Genomic DNA, 21,923 nt, shown 5'->3' on the forward strand with positions numbered 1-21,923 from the left:
ATAATACTCCAATATTTCTATTTTAATACAAGTTAGCAAATACAGCAGACATCAGAATTGCCTTTTATCAATTTAGTAATGATATATTTCAACTGTCTGAACCCTTGTCATAGCTCAGGCAATTCTAATTCCCAAAATCTTGTATGATACAGTGGCTCTAAAATGCAGTACACCAGCTTAAATGCTTGCCATCTACCAACCTGGAAGAGCCTATGTTATCTTGCATGACCCTTTCACTGCATTTTTCTGTCAGTTAGATTTTCACAACAGCTCCTTATATATTCTTCATTAAGTAGTAGGAGTGGTCAGGAGCCTTCCTCAGCTGTAAGAAGGGCCTCCTACACATTGATTCTATAGAATACAGACTCTTTTTCAACTATTTGAACGTAATTTGGCATGACATCATATAAACATGGCCCAAACATAAAAAAAGCCCCAAATACTAAAAATACGAAGTGTCTGTAAAAAATTTACATGTATTTGATGCTTATCTGTCTTTCTGACCTTGAGCTAGACAGCTTCTCAGACTCTTTAATGTCAGCGTCTGCTAAGCAGTGAATGGTACTTCAGTGTTCTGTTCTAGATCAGCCTCAGGAAAGACACAGGACTGCCTTGCATTGCTACACCACCGTGCTCCCAAGCCACCAACTGGAACACTCTTCCAACTTCTGTACTACCAATCAGAAGTTCAGGCTCTGTTTTTTCCTTAATTAATAATATTTCAACATTTTACTAGCTGGACTATTTTGATTAAAAGGCACTGCCTCCTCAATTTTGGATATTTTACTTTTTTTTCATAGAAGGGGGGACTTTGTAAAGACGTGGATTATCTTTTCTGTCAAGCTGTTCTTAGGATTGAGCTTTCTAAAAGTATGAATAGAAGAACATAGATTCCTCTGATCAGCTGTGTTGGAAGCTTTACAGATTCTTAGTCATGAAAGCAAGAACGAGTGCTGAACACTGTTCCAAGTGCAGGCTTCAGAGGTTATGCCAAGGAAATCGTATGTTGCTCACTTCACTGTTGAACACTGGCAGGGCTCTGGAGCAGGGGACATCAGAAGAGTCCTTGGTGTAACAGCAACACCTCACAGTGCACAGCAGTGACATCCTAACACACCATCTGTGCAGGTCAATACAAAAGATGACACTGGAGCTTGAGCTGCACTTCCACATACCTTAAGAACCAAAGAGCACGAACAAGCCCTTAGAATAGGGCTAATTACAGGAATATTCAGTGTAAGACAATAAAAACCCAAAGTTATTTTGCAAAGTGGTAGATGCAAAAACTTCAGGACTACTCTACCTTTGAAGACCTAGGAAAAAATGTTTAAGATTTGCCTCTGGAAAAAACCTTAATGAAGTTGAATGTAGATGTGGAGCAGGCTGAACAGCTACTGAGACCCCACAGCACGCACTGAACACAGCTCCAGCACCTGTAAGAGGCACTCCAACACTCACCACGCAGCACACACACACACAAGTACCCAAGCCAGGTGTGTTAAGAAAACGCTGGTAAGGGATCTGCCCACAAGCAACAGTGCTGTGCATACATAGGACTACACCAAGTTTTGCAGGGACACTTGAGCTACTTCCAGAGTAGCAGGGTGGCAGCTGCACTAATGCAGCATGCTGTACAAATTAACATACTTTGCTTTTTAGCAGGAGTAATAAATGCCTATCAAACACTGCCGTGCTATGGCTAGGTCTTCTGTACAGCAGCCAGGTTTTGTTAAGAGAAAGATTTACATTTCCCCCCTTCTAGAAGAGGCTGCTACCAGGGAAGAAACATTCTTTCCTCTCCCACTTGCCTGAACCTGGGAACACTAATTACTATTAGCCATTTAATCACCTTGCACAAAATCCACAAAATGCCAGAAAACAGTATTCTTATTAGCTCAGCTATTGCACCACTACAGTGGGCAAAGAAGTACTAGGGATGAAGCAACAGGAAGACTACAGAATTAATGACTAAAGGTTTATAGCAGTTTTGACTAGCAATTCATTTCATTAACATACAGAGCTTTTGAATGAAACTATGCTTAATGCATGGCTGTGTGTCAGATCAGGGGAGCCTTCCTCTTAACACCAATGATCTCCCTATTTCTTAGGCATATTTGCTGTCTTCAAGCATCATGTGCCATGACACATGATGTCCAGTTAGACAGCCCTAACTGGATTATTTCTGCAATTAAGATGTGAGGTAATACATTAAGGGCTACCCTAAGCACACATTTTGGATATTAAAACTGACTAGTTCATGATGCTATAAAAATAGTTTGGTATTCACAAGTTTTATTAAAGAGGATTTTCTATGTAGGAAATCTAGTAGAAAGCCTATAAAGCAAGCATTTTTCTATTCAGAGAAAGATTTGCCATGAGGATAGTGAACAGCCTGCTTTATAAAACATCCCCTGAAATCTGTAAGACTGATTACTTAATTACCCAGGCTAGGAACCATAACAGATATATACTTTGCAGTTCTTTTCATCTATTTTTTTCCTTCAACATAGAAAGATGATATAGGAGAACAAACCTAGAACAATCTTGTACGGGGCAGTCCTTAGTTTTTGAGCTAGAGAACTTTCAGTCTACTGCTTTTATTTGTTAAGTTCTAAAAAAAAAAAGAAAAAAAAAAAATCTGATTTCTTATTAACTGCCAGGAACAAAATAAATTACCTGCTTATCATGGTATATACTGAATGGTGCCTGTATTTGCTTATGTTGTTTTATGTAATCCTGCAAAGTTTCATGACTGATTAGGAGGGTAATTTGCAAGAAATGCAGTTTTCGAAGACTTGCACACTGATCAATGCATGAGAGAAACTGTATGGGGTTTTTTTACCCTCAACCCTTGCAGTACAGATAGGAACAGACCATTTTTGCATCTCGGATTGCTTTTCATTTTGCCACAAAATTCTCTGCCAACTTATACTTCATCTGTGATCTAGTTACAAAAGTCAGATTATCCTTTCCCTCTACCCAGAAATTTATTATTAATACTCACAAACAGCAAATAAAACAGAAGGTGTAACCAGCATTGTAACAATAGGCTTATTGCATTGCAAATACAACCACCACGTCATGGACTTGCCATCAACCACCATGTCAGTGGTGTGAATTAATACTGAAACCAGCCAAGAAGGCTTTTGAATACAGTTCTGCATCAGCTTCAATTAGAAACAACACTCTGTACAACTGACATGGGTTGTGCTTCAGCATTTGGATGGATGGGCTGCAAATACAATGCACATACCACTGAACACAGGCCAACAGTTCACAGAGCCTTAAGTAAGAAGTACAGGCAACACATCTCCCACTCCTCTTATACAGTATTACTCTTGAACTGACATATTCATTTACAACAGTTTTAAAGACTGACCTTAATCTTGTCTTGACTGTGAAGACTTGAGCCATCCTTCATGGTTGAACCACATATTTGCAGCAGTGAAATCCTTATTCAAAAAAGTAATCCTAGCACCACCCTTACATACAGAAAATCTGTATTTTTCACAATGCAACAATTCTGGTAGACAAGGCAAACATGTCCTCAGCCTGCAGCACAAGCGCTGTTTCTGCTCAGCTCACCATCATCTTGTTCTTGCCCCAATTTAATCTTCACATATTTTAGACTGTTTATGAAAATCTCTATTGCTTGATACAGAGTACAGTACACAGTTTTAAGATCTAAAATGATGCTGCTTCCCCAGCAGCACTGGCCCTGAAGGCACTCCTGAGGTGCTGGGAACCGAGACACACAGCAATAGAGATGAAGGATCTGAGCTTTGCTGCCTAGGGGAGGCAGCATCAGCAGCGTGCCTGACGCAGAGTGGCCCTGAGCCTCACAGTGGCACTGAAGCGCTCTCAAGTGGCACTGAACTCTGAAGGACAAGTCTCTGTCCCATTTATACTTCACTTTTACTGGCCACCTGTATTCATAACAGGGATCACACAAAAGAACAAAGTCCTAGCAGAACAGATTTCACATTCTACATCAACTCAATACACATGGATTTCTGCATAATTGATCATTTTATTGGAATCTGTTAGAAGATGTTTGTTCAGATCACCTGTTCAGCAGGCAGTTACGCTGCTTCTGTTTACTGCATACATACTGAGCAAGTCTCCAAGCAATACATAAATATTGTCTGACCCCATACTTAAGTATCTTTAATACAAAAAGCAGCTTCTCCTCAACAGAAGTTGTATCCATGGGACCAGTGTGCATTTCTTCTAGCTACGACTTGTACCAAATCCGTACCAACAATCATAGGTTAAATACATCAAAGCATGTTAAGAGCTTTAACAGTAAAAAAGTTAAGAAAGTGAAATACTGCAACAGCTGAGATACATACTGCATTCTAATGGTAGAACAGTCTATTGACCTAGTTCATGACACAGTCACCAAAACACAACATACAGAAGCAATGTCAACAGCCAGTACTTGTCTAAGCATTTTAGAGTTCCCCTTTTCCCTTCAAATAAAGAAGGGTTATGTACATCTTGAAGGTGAACTTAGGCATCATTAACCTTACAACAATATTGGTGCTGATAGTTAAGGTTAGGTAGAGACATCCTAAAGCTGCAGGCCACTGAGCACACATAGCATTTTTGAGTTTGAGGAGCCAATGTTTACTATAGGACAGGTTCGTTGTTCAAAGTAAGTGCACCCTATGTAACAGCAGCATTAATTGGCAAGACATATTTAGTAGAAAAAGCCACTTTAGAAACCTAGCATATTTCAGTTAATTGAGTAAAGTGTTGATTTAACTAGCTATGATGAGGGCTAGGAAGTTATTTTAACTGAAACACTTTGGTGAAGTGAAATAAGCTGACGTATCATTGCTCTCTAGAACCCAGGAATAAAGTTAAATGTGTTCTCTCAGTCATCAAGGACTAGCGTTTCAGCAGGCATTTCAGTTTTTAACCTAAGGGCAGGTTAAAATAAATCCGTACACAATGCAACATACCTCAAATAGATGCAATGATGACCAATTAGCTGTCAGCCTCTACTTTTACTGTTACAAGCCCAACAACTTTGGCACACAAGTACAGCCAATCCTTTAAGTTCAAATTTAACCAGTCAGAGCCAGCAAGATCCATTTCAGAGACTGCTCTGTGATAGCATTCTGGACTGTAAAGACATGCATACACCAGCTGCCCAGAAACACAACTAAAAGAAGTTGCTAGAAATAGCCACTGAACATACACGTGCATGCCAATGAGTTTCCCAATTAAAATGCTATTTACAAGCCATACTTCCATTTTTTTTTGTAATTTGTAGTTTTTAATCCAACTTACACATACAAATTCAAGTGAAGGACAAACATTGTGACCTTTTGAAATAGCCAAAGTGAAAATGAGTGCAAGTTACAAAGCTACAAAGAGGTCAGCAATGATTTCCTGACTTTTCAGGTGAAAAATTGTTTACTAGATAAGCAATGTCAGGGAGAGGTGGAGTCCATGAAGGACATAACCTTTAGGCAAGCAAACATAGCCTTAACCAACAATATTGACTTTTTTGGAAAGTCTAAAAGTTTCTTTATACTGAAAACTGAAGTCCTCCACAAAGTTACCTGGTATCTTGCTGCATGTTGTAATGCATTATTGCCCTCCAAGTTGTGCAGAAACCCACAGCCAAGTATTAATGCACAAGAAGTTTAGGAATTACCATGCATAAGATATGATTAAGCTGTAACAGAATCTCAGGTATTGATTATGGCTTAGACCTGCATTGAAAGTCAACACTTAGACAAATATCCTTATGTGAATGACATTGTCCATATGAAAGTGAGACAACTTTGTTACACTGAAGACTTACTTGGTTAAAGTGACCTGCTTAGAAGAAACAATAGACAATATATTCACAGATAACCATTGCAAGAATTAGCCCTGTAAAAAATTCAACAATACTTTTTACTTATCTTTACCTTAAGTATATATATTTGCAGATATTTTATAAGTAAGCTGTTTCTTGAACAGCCAGATCTTTGATAGTTAATTCTTTATCCTACTTCCTCCCTCATTCAAATTTGCCAAATTCAAGACATTGTTTTAGCAGCATTCATGAAATCAATAGTGCAAAGTTGTTATAAAAAACTCTTTTCCCAAGCTAGGACATCCTCTTCACCTTTGTATTGGGTCAATAGCACTTCCCATGTTTTTAGAGCTCTAGGGAAAGGCAGAAACAAGATATGCTGAATCTAACAAATGAACAATTGTTTGCCAAAGGCTTTTTTTAATTTTAATTTTTGGGTGTTTTAAATTTGCTGCTCATACTGGCCCTTGTTACAACTTTGGTAACTAGATCATTGCATTAAATTCACAATCCCTCATTTTGATATGCGCCTATAACATGTGAATTGAACTGCACCACAATAATTGTAATGTCATCTCTATACATTCGAGCCAGCTCCTCTGGAAGACTAAGCATCTTGGACAGTCGCTCATGATCCACAGTTCCAAATTCATTATTACCCACTGCATGACGGATCAGGTGAGTTGCTGCGTTCTGATCTTCGAATACTGAAGAGATTCTTGCTCTCCTTTCTGTTAAGAGACCACGCATCTGTCCCAAAGTTACCTTATAGCCACCAACAGCTATTGGCTGTTGGTGGTGAACACCAGTGAGGTACTCCCCCACAATTCTAGCCACATCTTGCCTGTGCATTGTCTCCCACAGCCCATCTGTGGCCAAAACCAGGAATTTATCCTGTGGCCGTAACTTGTGATGTATGACTTCTGGTTCAGCTGTGAGGTATGGGGGAGTGTGATAGTTTGGAGGAATAAACTTTGTATACTCATTGTCATTCAGCTGATCTGGGCCTGATTCTACTACTCTCTTCTGCAGTTCAATACTCCATTTAAACTTCACGTCACCAAAAGCTCTGAAAGGCATCAGGAGACCCAAGAGACGATCTTGTTTCACAAGACTTTTCTCTTCAGACTTTGGATGCTCCATTTTCACACGTTCCACTTCATGCTCATTTTGTGCATTGTGGTCATATGACAAATTAACTGCAGACCAAGATCCATCTTCTTCCTGGACGCCAAGCATCGCTCTACTGTCACCTGTGTTTGCAATGTGCAAGTCAACCCCATCCACATGGGCCACGCAGGCAGTCGCGCCAGAAAATGCTACTCGCAGTACTAGGTAGTTGAGAAAAGAATTTGGATCTCCTACTTGAGCTTCCAAAGAAATATCATTATCAAGTCTCTTAAAGGCATTAATTAAAGCTTCTCTCACATCAGTAGTCTCTCCACTGTTGAGATCAATCAGCTCCTGCCAGTAAGTTCTTAGACTGTTGAAGTAAAGCTTGGAAGCCTCTTTGCTAAAATAATCGTTGGGATGCTTGTGCCACTGTAAAATGGGCAACAGCGCTCTGCCACTCTCCACGGCATTTTCTATTTCAAGTAAAGTCTCGTGAGGTAACAAAGAGACAGCAATGTAGTAAAACAGTCTTTCACTGACAGCTTGAGCACAAGCACAGCCTGCGTGGCCATCAAACACACCCAGAAGCATTCCTCTTGTCTGTAAACACGTGGCAGCACTCCTCCGGTCCTCTATCGGAGCATTAGCAGGCAGCTGGTTGCTGTCGAAGCCCAGAACAGAACTTACATTTTTACCATCAAATTCTGGGACTTTGAAACTGTATTCATTTGCCTTCAGAATGCTATTGACCTGTGAAGGGGTGAGGTAAAACCTCTGCGGCGTAGAAGCATAATCCCTTGTGTGCATAAAATGATTAAAGTGCTCCTTTGGCCTGTAAAGTGCCGCAAATTTCTTCTGCGGTGCATATCTGAAGTGACTGTGAGCAAAGTGAGTTGACAAACAACACAAATGTTTATGGTGGCAGTAACACGCAGTACTGCCTATTCTGCTAATCTCACAGTTACGAATCAATGGGAACAGATGAGCTGGTGCTGGCATGGCATCAGACAACAATGGCAGCCTGGAGCTTCGGACTGGAATTGCTGAAAGACAAGAGAACAACTATGCTTAGCGGGACAGCTAACAGATTATTTTCCCCAGAACCCTGCGTTAGGATGTTCACAGCTCCTAACCAAGTTTTTTATTATATGGAGTACATAGCTTCAAAGGACTTGACAAGGAAAGGCATTACAAGTCGCTTGTTTATAGACACTACAGTGGGCTGTAACAAAAAAAGCTGCACTGTGCTCCAGCACAGGTATTTTAGCTCTTATACCCGCTCAGCAGGCAGGAAGTGAAAGCATCACCCAGACAGTCAGTGAAGCTTCAAACAGCAGCACAACGGTTAGCATGGAGCGCTCTACAGAATTCCCACACGACTTCTGCAGATATTTGCTCTCCTGGTCATTTCACAGCTGACAGATGTGACACACAGGGAAGAAAACTCTAAGGCTGAAGAAAAGAAAGCATCTAACAGGAAGACTCAAGAAACAATTCTGAGAGGATATACAACAAAGATGGTTTAGACAGCAGAAGCAAGAAGTAGGTGATAGACAACTGATATTCTTTATGCAATCGGAAGTCAGTAGTGGGTTGTTTCCTTTTCCCCTTTTCACGGGTAAAACCTCAAACTTGTGTGACATATACAAAACAGCCACAGCAGTCTATGCAGCAATTTTCTAGCTTAAGATGGAAGTACAATAGGTAGAAAGGAAATACACCTTTCCAACAGCTATTCCATCCCAGTACATTTTAAGATTCTAAAACACTTTTAAAAACTACTCAATTGAAAGCCTAGATGCAAATTGTTTGCTTTCATGACTAGAATAGAGGCTTGGACAATACTCTAAAGCTAGTTCAGTGTTAAGATAAACCACTAGTATCTGACAAAATAGTCTACTGCTATTTGCCACATCTAAAACCTCCTTATTTTTCACTTCCCTAAAGAAAGAGTACACTGGCATACACTTCCTTGTCTCCATTTACATACCAAACCACAACATTAGTGAGAGTGCCTCTCAAAAGCCTGATTCACCAAGCCTCGCTACAAGGAAGTCTTTCACAATGTAATACTTGAGAGACAATTCCAGAGTGGAAATGGTGCTCAACTGTGCCTTGTGTGAAGTACACACATTTAAGGCAAATTCAATTTTGTCTTTTATGATCAAGTTTCATCACAAAAGCTTTTACTCAGAAAAGCCCATTATAAGTACAGCAGTCATAAGTACTAATCTATCAGCACTGCTAGATGTCAAATTGTTTTACTGAAGAAATGGATATTGCTGTGTAATGCAAGGTGCTTCAGTCATTAAATGGATTCTTTTTTTAGCCAAGCAGGCATACCAGTATTTCAGATGAGACTCAACCCAACAGCCCCCATACTCAGCCTAAAGGATCATGCAATATATAGCAGAAACTGCATTTTGCATCACCCTGTTCCATTAGCTTTCCATAGCTTCAGCCATGATTCTGATCACCTGTGCCAGCTGAGAAGTGTCTGGAAACATGAAGCTTCACCCCTTTCTCCTTGTTTCAAGAAAGGGAAGCAAGTCATATTCTTCCCTCCAGGCTTGTTTTTTCTTTATAAGTAAACCAGAGTAGAGCCCATTTCTCAGTTACACGACATGTAAGTGCTGAAAGCAGAACAGAATTCATGTTGCTGTCACTCCACTGACTCCCCAGTACTAATGAGTGACTATTTTACATTGACAAAAACTCTCCTGAGTCTCCCACTGACAGCTGAAGATTGAAGTTTTCTGTTGTGCAGGTACCAGGAAGTGCTTGGGCTGTAGTCCAGACAAAGAGGAGCAGTGAACTGGCTGAAGCTTCCAGATGCATACTGAATTTATGTTAGCCATTTGCTTCTCCACTCCAGGCTTCACATACACACAGCATGACAGCAGTAGACTGCAACTCCAAATATAGATTTTAAATTCTATTTACAGCCTTCTAATTATATGGGAGCTAGTTTGGTTAAAATTATGGATATTTCTTCACAGGACATTTAAAAGCAACAATTTTGCTTAAGGTTCTATGGATGTGCCTGGCCTGCAGCAGCACCTCAGCTTCAGCACTTATCTCCTGTCAGACTCCACCTGGATCGAGCTGTCCTGACTGCTCAGCTTTTGTGTCCAGTGCTGACCCACAGTGATGCCTCAACTGTTCTGCCAGTCCATGATGAAGCAAGACCACAAATGTATTGCTGCTAACTGTTACAGTTCTGCAGTGCCACCAAAGGATATTCTTATGATTTTTAATCATTAGTTTATCAAACGTTACATGAAATCCAAGAGGAAGTAGTAAGAAGTTGGCCTCACATTTTCCATGGCTCATATCATTTACAGCAGATCTATACCAGCTTAAGAGATCAGTCTGTTTCATGTACCAGCTTCAATAATGCCACGCTGATTAAGTAAATGCCTGATTCCAAGTGTCCAAACCTGAACTGAAATTAAAGTCACTCCCACTTACCCCCAACACAACTGCCCCAAATATAACCAGACACTCCACCTGCCCTTTAAATATTTAAGATCCCAAGATCATGATGGTTGATCAAAAGACAGCAGAGGAAAAAAAAAGTACAAATTTTACAGTACAATCAAAATTTGTCAAGATATTAGAATCAATCCAGTATAAATACCTCTCCAAGCTTGGAGCAGGGTACAAGTGCTATTTTTCAAACTATGAATGTAATACGACCAGTAACGAGTCAAATGGTCAACTTACAGGTTTTGTAGTACTAAAAAACCAGGAAAATATGCCATCTTTCCTTAATGGAGGCTCGTTATAGCCATACTATTAGGGCTAATTGACACTGCACAGGTTCCTCCAAAACACTGCGCTAAAGACACCCACGGCTTCAGGTAAAAATACTCGGGTGCCTTTCCTATACCTGACATAGCTGAATGAGCCAGCTGGAGAGGACGGGGAGGTGGAGAGGAGGAATAAGAAGTATTCAATACAAGCAGCACCGTTAATCCTTCCCTCCGGCCTCAGACACAGCCCAGCCTAGCAGCCCCTTTCCCTGGGTCCCATCCGAGCCCCCGAGCCCGTCGCTCCGCGAAGGGAGATACATACCGATCCGCCTGGGCCCAGGACATACACACATTCTCCTGTCACAACATGAAGCCGCCAACATCCACAAAGCAGAAGCCCGGGGGGCGGGGGAGAAGCAAGGCAGAGAGTTTGTTAGAGAAGACGTAGAGCTCCGGCACGGAGGTGGGACGGCAGACAGGAGGAGACACGCACACACAGCCCTTCTGCGGGCGCACGGCGCCGCTGCTGCCACTCGCCCAGCGATGGGAGTGAGCCAGCTCCGCAGGGATCGCCCGAACCCGCCGCCCGCCCGGGCACCGAGCCCCGCTGGCCCCGTTCTCCCTTCCGGCAGGGCGAGGGGCAGGGCCCGCTCTCGCTGCGCGCCCCGGCGGCGGCGGATACCGCTGCCCACTCAGGCGCTGCGCGGCCCCGACATGGCCGCCCCTCCCCAGGCAGCCGCCCGCCCGCCTCCAGCACGACCACCTCCTCCTCCCTCCGCCCGTCCAGGGCACAGACCTGGGCCTTTCCCAGGCGGCTCAGGAAGGCGGGTGGAAGGACCGTACGGCACAGGAAGGGAGGCGGGTGGAAGGCCCAAGACCGCGCCGCCCCGAACGCACCCGCCACTCGCAAACCCCCACAGCCACCGCCTCACGCCCGCGGCCGCCGCGACTTTATAAAGGGCCCTGCGGCGCGCGGCGCGCCGCCCATTGGCTGCTGAGGAGGGCAAGGCGGGCACGTGACGCTCAGGCTGAGGGAGAAGGCGGCGGGCGGGGGAGAAGGGGGCGCCGCGTGCGCGCGCACGCGCAGGGGCGGGAAGGCGCCGGCGGCGCGCGCGAGCGCTGTGCCCGCGCCCCGCCCCCGGACGTGTCCGTGAGGGCAGGGAGAGCGGGAAGGGAAGGGAAGGGAGGGAAATGGGGCCGGGGCCGTTCCCCTGAAACGTTCATGAAGTGTCTTTAACAGCTACGGAGCACGTTAGCTCCGCAAGACACGGCTAAAGTCTGTCCCCTAAGCCAGGGACCTCTCTGGCCTGGGAAAGCTCCTGACTCCTTTGGTCAGGAGTCAAGAGTCACACAGCTTCTTACTGTTACGGAGACCGAATGTGGGAGAATGTTTAAATTTTGTAGGGTGTATTTGCATTTACTCTGTTAGTTGTTTTTTTTTTTGGGGAGGGGGGGTCCCCTTGAAATGTTTGAGCTGACTTGCAGTCACAAAGTATGTTAACTCCGCAAGAGGCCACTGAAGCTTATACTGAAACATGGGGACGTTATGGTTTTTGTTTTGGATTGGTGTTTTTTTTTTTAATTGTCCTGTGGTGTTTCGTCTTCTCCAGAATCCATCCAGGCAAAGCAGGCTGCTGTGGAGCGCCAAAGACTTGGGACCTCTCTGCCCTGCCATGGCCACACTGCAGCCGTCAGCGCCAGCAAGGAATGGTTTGAGGGCATTGGCGACGAAGAAGGAGCAGCTCTTACCTGCAAGGGCAACACCTGTGCTTCCTGCCAGTGCAGCAGCAGCAGCAGTCTCCCCTCCCTCTTTCTCTCCCCTCTCTTAATTAATGTTCTGCTTCACATCTCCAGGGCAACACTCAATTTTGCATGTGTTTTTGAGGTATTCTGATCTAGACTTATTCTTCCTGTATATTTCTGAACATGGAAAGTACATAAATTTGATAGTATTTTGATTTCCTTGATCATCTCTGTTTATAGATGTCTGTGTTGTCACTCTTTACTATTTTTCAGGGTGTCTGGGATATCCACTTTGCTGTGTTTTGTTGCCAGCAGATGTTAGCAAGCCTTGGGGTGTCCCAATTAGCATTCCCTCAGCAGCTGTAACAGAACATAGATTTTTGATCGTACTTACATCTTCGCTCACTTGGTAGGATGTGTACAGCTGTGTACCAAAACCAGGAGAAGAAATAAAGGAAAATCTGCGCTTAGTGCCCAGAAGACTCAAGAGCTCTACTTGAAATGTTAGAATGGAAAGTATTGCCCTGTGACCCTCTGTGTAAAAATCAGCTAGAAAGATAAAGTTATACCATCATTAGAAATGGAATTTTTTCATGGTAGTAGTTCAAAACACAGAGTATTAAAATTTTTATTTATCGGTGTTCTGGGTGACTTTTGAGACATTTGTTTGTCCAGAATGGTACGCCATCATCTTTTCTTTGAGGCTTATTTTAGAAGTGAAAAAAAAGAGGCATCTGACACACACCATTATACACTAAAAACTTCATTAAACAGCATGGAAAATAAATTAATTGCATTTGCATTCCTTTTTAACAATAGCATATGGTTAAAAATAGATTGCCAGCATGTGCTGAAATAACAACCCTTTACATAATTTTCTACTTGCAGCAAGAGTGACTGTAAGGCCTCCAAGTTTAGAAATTTTCTTATAGACTATGTAAAGGTGCACTACCAAGCCACCTTCTTACCTTGTCAGAAGGGAGAAGGCTGTGGGAAGACAGACCTCTGCCTGGGTGAATCTGAGTCATCATTTTATGAGCAGATAACACAGAAATGGATTGGGATGAAGTCATATTCCTCTAAGTGAGGAGTTTGTAGAGTGGCTTCATGTATGACTTTCACAGAGAATGTTGCTGTTTAGAGTTGCCTACCTAGGAAAAAAAATCCACAAAATAGTTAACATTTAGCACTTTTGGCCTTCAGAACATCTTGTGCCCATTAGTTCAATTCTCTGTAATTTGCACTGAAATTGAAAGGTTAATGGTACAGTTCCCTGTTTATTGATTTAATTATCCCTTTCTTCCTGATTTAAGGCCAGGAGAGGAGCTACTTTTAGAGTTGGTCTTGGAAGCTGTAGCTCCCTGTCTCATAGGATCCTGTTGATATATCTGAACATAAGACAAAATTTGAATTATAAAATACTGAGTGAGGAAAGATTGTAGTCCTAGCAGCCAGATATAAATCCCACAAATTAGAGACAAAATGCTAAAATTTGGCTGACATTTTGCTCCTTGCGCTTATGTGAGTTTGCTGGTATGCTGCTGGAAGTTGGATGTTGCAATTTAACTGGAAAGTTAGATTTTCCTTCTCTTCATCTTGTTGCTGCCAAGACTTTCTGTGCACTTTGAGCAACACTCCATATTTTGCTGATTCTAAAGAATAAAAAATATTCTAATGAATAAAAACATGTTGTTCCACATTTAACATTTTACACCAGGGACTGATGGAAAAGCAATTACTTGTAACTTCTTCAAGGTATGCAAAGTCTCTCTGTTTCCCTGGATGAAAGGATTATCAACAGAGTGTAACAAGAGACATCAGTTCTTATCTTAACGTGCCTGTTGTCAGCAGTGGCTAATTCTGCACTGCAGAACCAACAGGCAGCTATGCATTAGCACTGCAGCTAAAGTGCTGCAGTACTTACCCTAACACACATTTTCAAAACAATACATTTCCAGAGAAATTCTATTACAGGTCATCAAAATCCATTTTCATTTGAAATCAAGTGTTTGCATTAACTTTCTAGTTTAAATACGTTCTTGTGCCTGATGTATAAATATTTTATTGATTCATTTTTATTGACTCATTTTTACTGAAAGCTAGTTCAGGAGCACGGGATAATATTTCACTTGGTTTTATATCCCTTGACTCCTTAACATTCTTATGATATCCTTGCACCCAATGTTACAGAAATGCCGTGTTGCTCCTGTGCTTGTTGAAAGGAGCAGTTGCTCATAAAACCTGTCTTAAAACTGAGTGCATGGATCAAACAGTTGGCAGGCTGCCCTACCAACCTGGAGCAGGAAAAATGGGCAGAAGACTCAGATAAGTTTTGAGAGCAGAAAGAAAAGCCTAACAAGGGAGAGAATAAGGGAGACAAACAAGCCAGGTATGGAATAAACAGGAAGGATTGGACAGGACTAAACTCTGTTATTTCCTTTCCTGAGAGCATTACAGAAGCAATGACAGCAATCTAAGTATGATGTTCCACAGGGCAGCAATTTATTTTTTGCGGAAATCAGGACCATTATGTGGCAAAAATAAATGTGTCAGTAGAGCTCAGAGCAGATGGAGAACCTGCAAACAGCGGTGGCCTGTGCTCTTTAGTCTGCTTCAAAGGGAGAGTTTGGTTGTACATTCAAATGTTCTGCTGCCCTCTCAGGGAGTGTTTGCTGTGGGTGGTGCATCTGTCCTGCCTCTGCACAGCAGGGTTCCTGAGTACAGTGAACATTTCTGAAGTTTTACAATGAGCCCTGCAAAAAGTGATTTTTAAAGAATGTCTGGGAGTATCGACTTTAGAGAAAGGCAGCAGCACTGAGCCACAGGATTCATCTCTCCCCTGCCCTTTCTAAAGGCAAGTCCAATGGCAAATCACAGACAATTGCTTTCAGTGGGCATTTTGCTGTCATTGTGGAATTCACAGATAGATTAATTTATTTTGCCTCCCCTGCAGGCCCTTTGTATCTTCACTCTTAATTCCTTTCTGAAGTGAAGCAATGGGCCTGACACATTCAACAATTCAGATCCAGCTTCCTAGACGCAGAGAGTAATTGAGGTCAGACAGAACCTGCTGAAAGCAGGGCCATCTTTAAAGCTAGGTTGTTCAGGGACGTGGTCAGTCCTGTTTTGGACATCTTTGAGGACTGAGGTTCTCCAGTCTGCCTGGACCCTAGTTCCAGTACTTCACCACTTTCATTCTGAAGATTTTTAGTTAATCAGAATCTTCCATGTTAGGCTTGTAACTGTTGCCTCTTGCCCCTCAGGACTTCTTTGTACCATCCTATGTGTTGATTTCCATCTCATTAGCAGAGAATTAACTGCATTTTTTTCATTTGGTAGTAGTTGTGCACTAGTTTGCACTCTTCACCTGGGCTGGTTTTTCAGGGTCTGGTATCCAGTTTGGGCAATACAGCATTCTGACAGCTTGATGAAGTAAGGGAAATTCTGTAGAAAAATAATTTTTTGCCAGCTTCAAGAATGATACTTATGACATTATCAGTGTCTGGCTATGAGGAAGTAATTTCAGGATATCAGGAAGCTGGATCCAGCCATTACCTTTGTTCTGAAGAGTCTGATCCCTTTTCCAGTTGTAGTTCATAATTTTTCATATTTTTTTGTTACAGTCATTTTAAAAAGTAACTACATTTGCAGTTATAATGGCTGCCATGCAAAAGATTCAACAGACTTCAGGGGAAATAGCAGAGAATAAACTTGGGAGGGGAATCTGCCTGCATTTTTCCATGCAGAGAATAGCTTACACTTTTCAACAGATAAAATATTGTTTACCTAATTCTGCTGGAATGATATCCTGGGTTCTTTTTATCAGAGATGATGCCCTGAAATAAAATATTGCTCAGACACTGATAATTGAATACAGCCTTTTGTCTTTATTTGAGGTCACTGGAGTTGAGAGATGGAAGCCAATGGATTGTCTGTAGAAACAGCTTGCTTCAGTTGAGATCTTTCTATGCAAAAGTGAATGTTAAAGACTAATATTCTCTCCAGCAATGAGGAAGAGCAACCAATGCTAACTAATAGCAGTACCAGTGTTACTGTCTTAGCATGAGGGGATACTTTGAAGTGAAAAGTAGTTATGGAAGACAAAATTAGAAATTTCAATTTAGAACCAAGAATAGGCTCTCAACCAACCTCTTAGGTGTCTTGGGGCCCAGGGCTAGATCAGGTCACATTTCCACTTGTAACATGGAAGTTTAGAAAGAATCACAAAGTGACCTCCTTCTTATTCCTCTTTGCCTTTCTCAGTTTAGCCTTACCTAAATGCTGGGAAAGCAAGACCTTGTATCCTTTAGGGTTTGTATTTGATGATAAAAAATAAGCATTTGTTGTTTTTCTCTGTAGAAAAAAAGATGAGTCAGGTTACTGGTTTCCTTGGTTGGTAAATAGACTGATTATCGCAAGTGACCCCATCTACATAAATATTTATCATTTGCTTTATACTATATGTTTAATGTATATTTTTAAACAACAAACCAAACATGTATTTGTTCTAATCTCTTCCCTTCCCTGACTAGATCCAGTATTCTGTTCTTCCAGGCAGGTGTACCTAAGCAGAAGGTTACAGAGTCTCATTTGCTGCCTTCTGAGCCAAGGAGTGGTGGATTCCTGTGTGAGTGAGCAGTCTTCACTTCGTGGTAAGGCATTGTCCTTGCCTCAGCTGACCTGCAGCAAGACAGTAACAGGATTCACCTGGAAAAAGAGGTGGTGTGGAATGCAGGTGACAATTACACCAGCCTTTTACAGTTAAAAGCTTTAGCCATTAGGCTGTTACAAGGTAAGATAGCCACAAGCAGAAGGAGCAACACTGTGTCTTTCAAGTGGATCTGGAGCTTTGTTTATGGTATTCAGGAACTGCAGGCAGCCAACTCCCTCTGAGAGATCCAGGCCGTCTCAGCAGAGCAAAGCTGTGCTCCTGTTGCCAGGCTTTTAATCAAAAGAGAAGGCCTGACTGTGATCATTTCCAGCAGGCCTGCTTTAGGGGTGCCTTTCTTCTCATGGGGAATTTTTATAAGGTCATTTAGAGATCCCCATTCTAATTTTGCCCTGCTTTGGCACTGGGATGCTTTCTTTGAATCTGGATTCCAGCCCAGGGCTGGATTTGGCTTGCAAGTCTGAATAACCTGCATATTCTGTTACACAGCTCAATGTTGTCCCTGTGGCAGAGGCTAGGGAGGTGGTGCCTGATCTCATGTTCCCCCACAGATGGGCTGTTCCTCTGAGAAACCTCCAAAAAGATCTAGGACCATTGGGAGGACATTCAATAAGCACAAGATGACTGCTACCCTGCTGCTTCTCAGGAGCTCAGGACACATTTCCTGCAAGCCTTTTGGGCTTGCAAGTTAGCAGTCCAGGCACCTTATTCCTTCCCCATGATCATTTTACTCAATGTGTTTCAAATGCCCTGGAGCATTTGTCCAGATTGCAAGCTAAGTGTTTTAGAGTAGCATTTTAAGAATAAGGATTATTCTGTTAGTGTTGACTTTAAACATGGGCTAAACACCAGCCACATCAGGCTGTTTCTTGGAAACTTCTTTGAACTTTAGGTGCGTCTCTGCAGCCTTGTGTAACTGCAGAGGTTTGTTCAGTTTGTCTGGGTGTTATATAAACTGTCTTTTATTTTCCTTTTGCTTGTGATCATGTTATGTAGGCTGCCTTCTTAAATTTCAGGAACCCTAAGGCAGCCTGAGTCATGTGTATGAGGCTCTTTTTTGCACTGTTGTGTAAGGTAGTGAATTGCAAAGGTCATGGGAATGAGTTATTTAAAAACTGAAACATGCTGGGCTCTATCCAGCTCAGAATAGATGAGCTCAGAAAGGCATTTGCGTTTTAAATTACAGTTTGGGTTATCAAGGACTGATTAACCTAACTCACTATTTCAGTTTCCTTAGCAAACTGCTGCAACACACGATATTTTTTGTTTCTTTTAAATGTGTTGCTGATATAATCATGCATTCCTATGAGAGAATGAATAAAATATTTACTTTCAATACTAGAAAACAAATGCATTCACAGATATTGTCATCATAGGCACAGTCTTCATGCTCATTCACTTTTGGTGCTCACAGCAATTCATCTCCATTCCCATTTGATCCCAGTGGAAGATGTAAGAGTCAGGGTCAAAGTGCACAGAGTGCTTTGATCTACCCAGTGAACAACTGGGTTGAGATGTGTCACTGCGCCCTTGTGTAAACGGGCTCAGTCATACCCATACCATGCAGGTTAAAGGTACCAGAGCAGAGAACCCTGGGCTCTCTAGGGCAGATTGCTGTGTTTCTGTTCACTCTGTCTGCTGTCTGGTTTAAGCCATCCAACTGTACCCTCATTCATAGAAAGACCTTTCTTGCTTCCTATTTCATGTCCCCTTTGAGGCCCTCCAAGTCACCGCCCATAAAAAAGTGTATGCAGCTGTACTTTAAAGTGAAAGTGCTCTGAACTCTCCCAAAAGCACTTTTAAACTTGGATCACTTGACAGAGCAGATCGGGGCACGACTCCACCAAGTGCTCAGCACGCAGAGGAGGAAGGCAGCAGTCTCTGGCAGCAGGGGAGGGCATTGCAGAAGGCCAGGGGAGCAGCAGAAAATACAAAACCATACCCTGGGAGTGATTTTTGTTCTCTCCATCAGTGTATGGAGCTATCCCATCATCATTTTCGCCATTTGCAAAATTCATGTGTGCAATTCTAATTTACTTCTGTTTTCATGCAGCAAAATGTAATCAACTTGTGATCACATCAACTCCTGTTGAAAATAGTAGGAAAAAGCTATGTGATGGGAAAAAAAATACATTAAATTGGTTTGGCATGAGGAAGCAGTTAAATTACTCTGATTACTGAAACTCAAACCAGTACAATCCACCTCCCCAAATATTGCACCAATATCACAAAGTTAAGTAATAGCATGTCCCCATTTACACTTGCAATGCAGTGTGCTCGTAAGTGATAGAGACAGGAAGTGGTTAAGCCAGAAATTGTGGAGTCATACATGTGCATGTAGGAGAGGGGAGAAAAACAAACTAAAAAAACCAAACCAAAACAAAAACAAACCAAAACAAACAACAAACAAACAAAAAAAATGCGAGAAACACAAAGAGCACAGTAAACTGAGTTCAGGGTCATGACACTGAAAAAAAGGAGAACACTGGTGCAAAGGACTTCCTGGAAAGGGCTTGAATGTGAGCACAGGTGAGATCTTGCTGTTTGCCTGCTTTTTGCTCTATTCAGAAAAACAAGCACTTTTAAAATACAAGAATTGTACATGTGAGTCTATTGCATTATACCCAATGTTATGACTCAAGGTGATTGCTAGGATTAAACAGAAACAGCTAAAAGAAGAGCTGGAATAAGTAAGGACAGGGTCTATGAAGCATAAGGGTTTAAAGGTGTTAGCAAAAAAAAAAAAAAGCCCAATTATTTTTCTGTATTCAAGTCATTCTGGGTTGTATTTGCATTTATCAGTGGGTAGAATATATGAGCCACAGTGGGGTTTTTTTCTTGCATGTTAATAATGGACACCTTGCCCTGAGTCAAAAAGCAGTGCCTTAGGTTAATCCAGGTATATTCACTTTTTGAATCTGCCATCTTGTGAAGACTAGCAACTAACTCACTTTCCCCAGAAAAGAGCTACAAAACCAAGCAAGAGAAATCTGCAAACAGAAGGTCCATTCACTTCTCTAACACTGCTCTTATCCTGTTGGACTATCTTGGGTCGAGCAGCTGGAAGACAGCATGTTCTGTAGGCAGGCAGCTCCTGGCAGGCAGTCAGTACAGCTGCGAGCGCCACACTCTGTGCCAAACATGAGTCTGTAATTTCTCTCCAATGGTCAGCTTTTTGAGGATAGCATTTAGTCGTTTCCTGGGAAGACAAAGGGTGCCCATCAGAGCTAATGATACTTTACTCATGTGCTGCCATGTGGGAGGTGGCTATAAAGCACACTTGGAAAATGAGCACAAGCGATTCAAAATTACAGCAACGGTGTTGATGCAGGAATTTGCTGCCAGGCAGTTCCCAGAATCCCTGCACCCTTTGTCAGACAAGGAGGCATTTTCTTCTGACTTACTTTTCTCAGCCGTCTGAATAGGAGTGCAAATGCGCCTCAGGAGAAATAAGAAGTGTGTCAGTTTTCATTAACTTTTAATTTGAAGTCTTCATAACTGAATGAAACCACTGTAGTAATCTGGAAAGGGTATCTGAAAGCCTTGCTGAATCAGAGATAGTTCTCCCTCTCTCTAAAAAGTACATATTTAAAAGGTGCTTTGTTCAGAGGCACAGTATCCCTGCCAGTACTTGCAAAGAACTCAAACAGTGGGAGCAACTCTAGAAAGTCATTTCAGGCTGCAGCAGCATTCCCAGAGCCGTAGTAAAGGTCAGTGTGTGTGTGTCCTTCAGCCATGTGGGGTTTTGATAAGCAAATCTGCGTCGTTGACGACTCTGAACTGTTTCCAGACAGTAAAATATCAGGGCTCCCAAGTGCACAAGAAGTGCCCAGCTTGTGCTTAAAGGCATGGGACTTGCTGCAGTGTTCAGCCTGTAACACATATTGCAGCAAGGCTCACACCCAAACATTCCAATCATGTCAGTAAAGAAAAGTTTAAAAATCTGCTGTTATGTCTTTCTTAAAAAAAAAAAAAAAAAGCTTCAAAGACAATTTCAGGGAAAAGGGACTATAGAATAACTGAGTCTCTTCTCACACTGTACCATTTTCCACAGTCGTTCCTTAAGGCCAGCTTTACAGCACTCACAGTGCAGACCATGATGTTTTCATGATTTTATCTCGCCTGCAGCAATCATAATTCTGCCAAGTGCCTTGCCACTTTTACCTTTTGTTTTGTTACTTTGGCCAAGCCTGTTTGGTCTTGCTACCAAGGCCAAATCACCAGATGTAGTGTGATATTGGGAAGCCAGATGTCCCTGACCAGGTTGGGATTCAGTGATGAGTCCTACCAGAAATGTGCCCATCTCTGTGAACTAGAAATGCCTTCTTTGTTGCCTCCAAGCATCACTAACCAAACTTGTCTGGCTATGGATTAGCTTAAGTGTTTGCCAAACACATGTACGGTGCAGTTGCTCTACATGATGCATTGGTATAGTGAATGTTGAAATAAATACAGCATCCAGAGCATTCTCTGGCTTCTCTTGGACATAAAATAGCAAGCAAAAACTTGTTCACTGGCTGTCTCAAACCAAACACCTCTGTTAAGGAAGATTTGGTTTTGACGTTTGACAATTATTCTTTTTCATCCTTTGCTTTTACTTTCTGTACCAGAAGAGTAGAGGAAAATGCTGTATGAAGCAGAGATGAACAATAGGCTTGTACCACCTACCAGGGAGCAGCTGGTGAGTGGAGCGCTCCCTGACAGCCCAGAACATCAGGGGAGCTGGATGCAGACAGGAAATGTGCTATATTGATCCATTTCTTCTGCTTTGTTTTGTTTTCTCTTAGTACCATATTACTCCTTTGTTTGAGTTTACATATGGGGGCAC

General features: G+C 42.2%; 1 protein-coding gene across 4 annotated transcripts; it reads right to left on the reverse strand.

The window, feature by feature from the left end:
• Positions 1-4,010: 4,010 nt before the first annotated feature.
• On the reverse strand, positions 4,011-11,630 carry PDP1 (pyruvate dehydrogenase phosphatase catalytic subunit 1). 4 transcript variants are annotated; one of them, XM_063391109.1, is made up of 3 exons: positions 11,480-11,609; positions 11,006-11,040; positions 4,011-7,971 (listed from the first exon to the last, which is right to left on the reverse strand). In XM_063391109.1, the coding sequence occupies exons 2-3, from the start codon at positions 11,034-11,036 to the stop codon at positions 6,320-6,322; spliced, it is 1,683 nt and encodes a 560-aa protein (XP_063247179.1). In that variant the 5' UTR covers positions 11,037-11,040; positions 11,480-11,609; the 3' UTR covers positions 4,011-6,319. The 4 variants fall into 4 exon arrangements, with proteins under 4 accessions (XP_063247179.1, XP_063247195.1, XP_063247187.1 ...); XM_063391125.1 differs by lacking the exon at positions 11,006-11,040 and having other exon boundaries at positions 11,581-11,630; XM_063391117.1 differs by lacking the exon at positions 11,006-11,040 and having other exon boundaries at positions 11,480-11,613.
• Between the last annotated feature and the right edge of the window lie 10,293 nt (positions 11,631-21,923).

Source organism: Prinia subflava, chromosome 1 (genome assembly GCF_021018805.1).
Source record: "Prinia subflava isolate CZ2003 ecotype Zambia chromosome 1, Cam_Psub_1.2, whole genome shotgun sequence".
In the NCBI taxonomy this organism is placed as follows: Eukaryota; Metazoa; Chordata; class Aves; order Passeriformes; family Cisticolidae; genus Prinia; species Prinia subflava.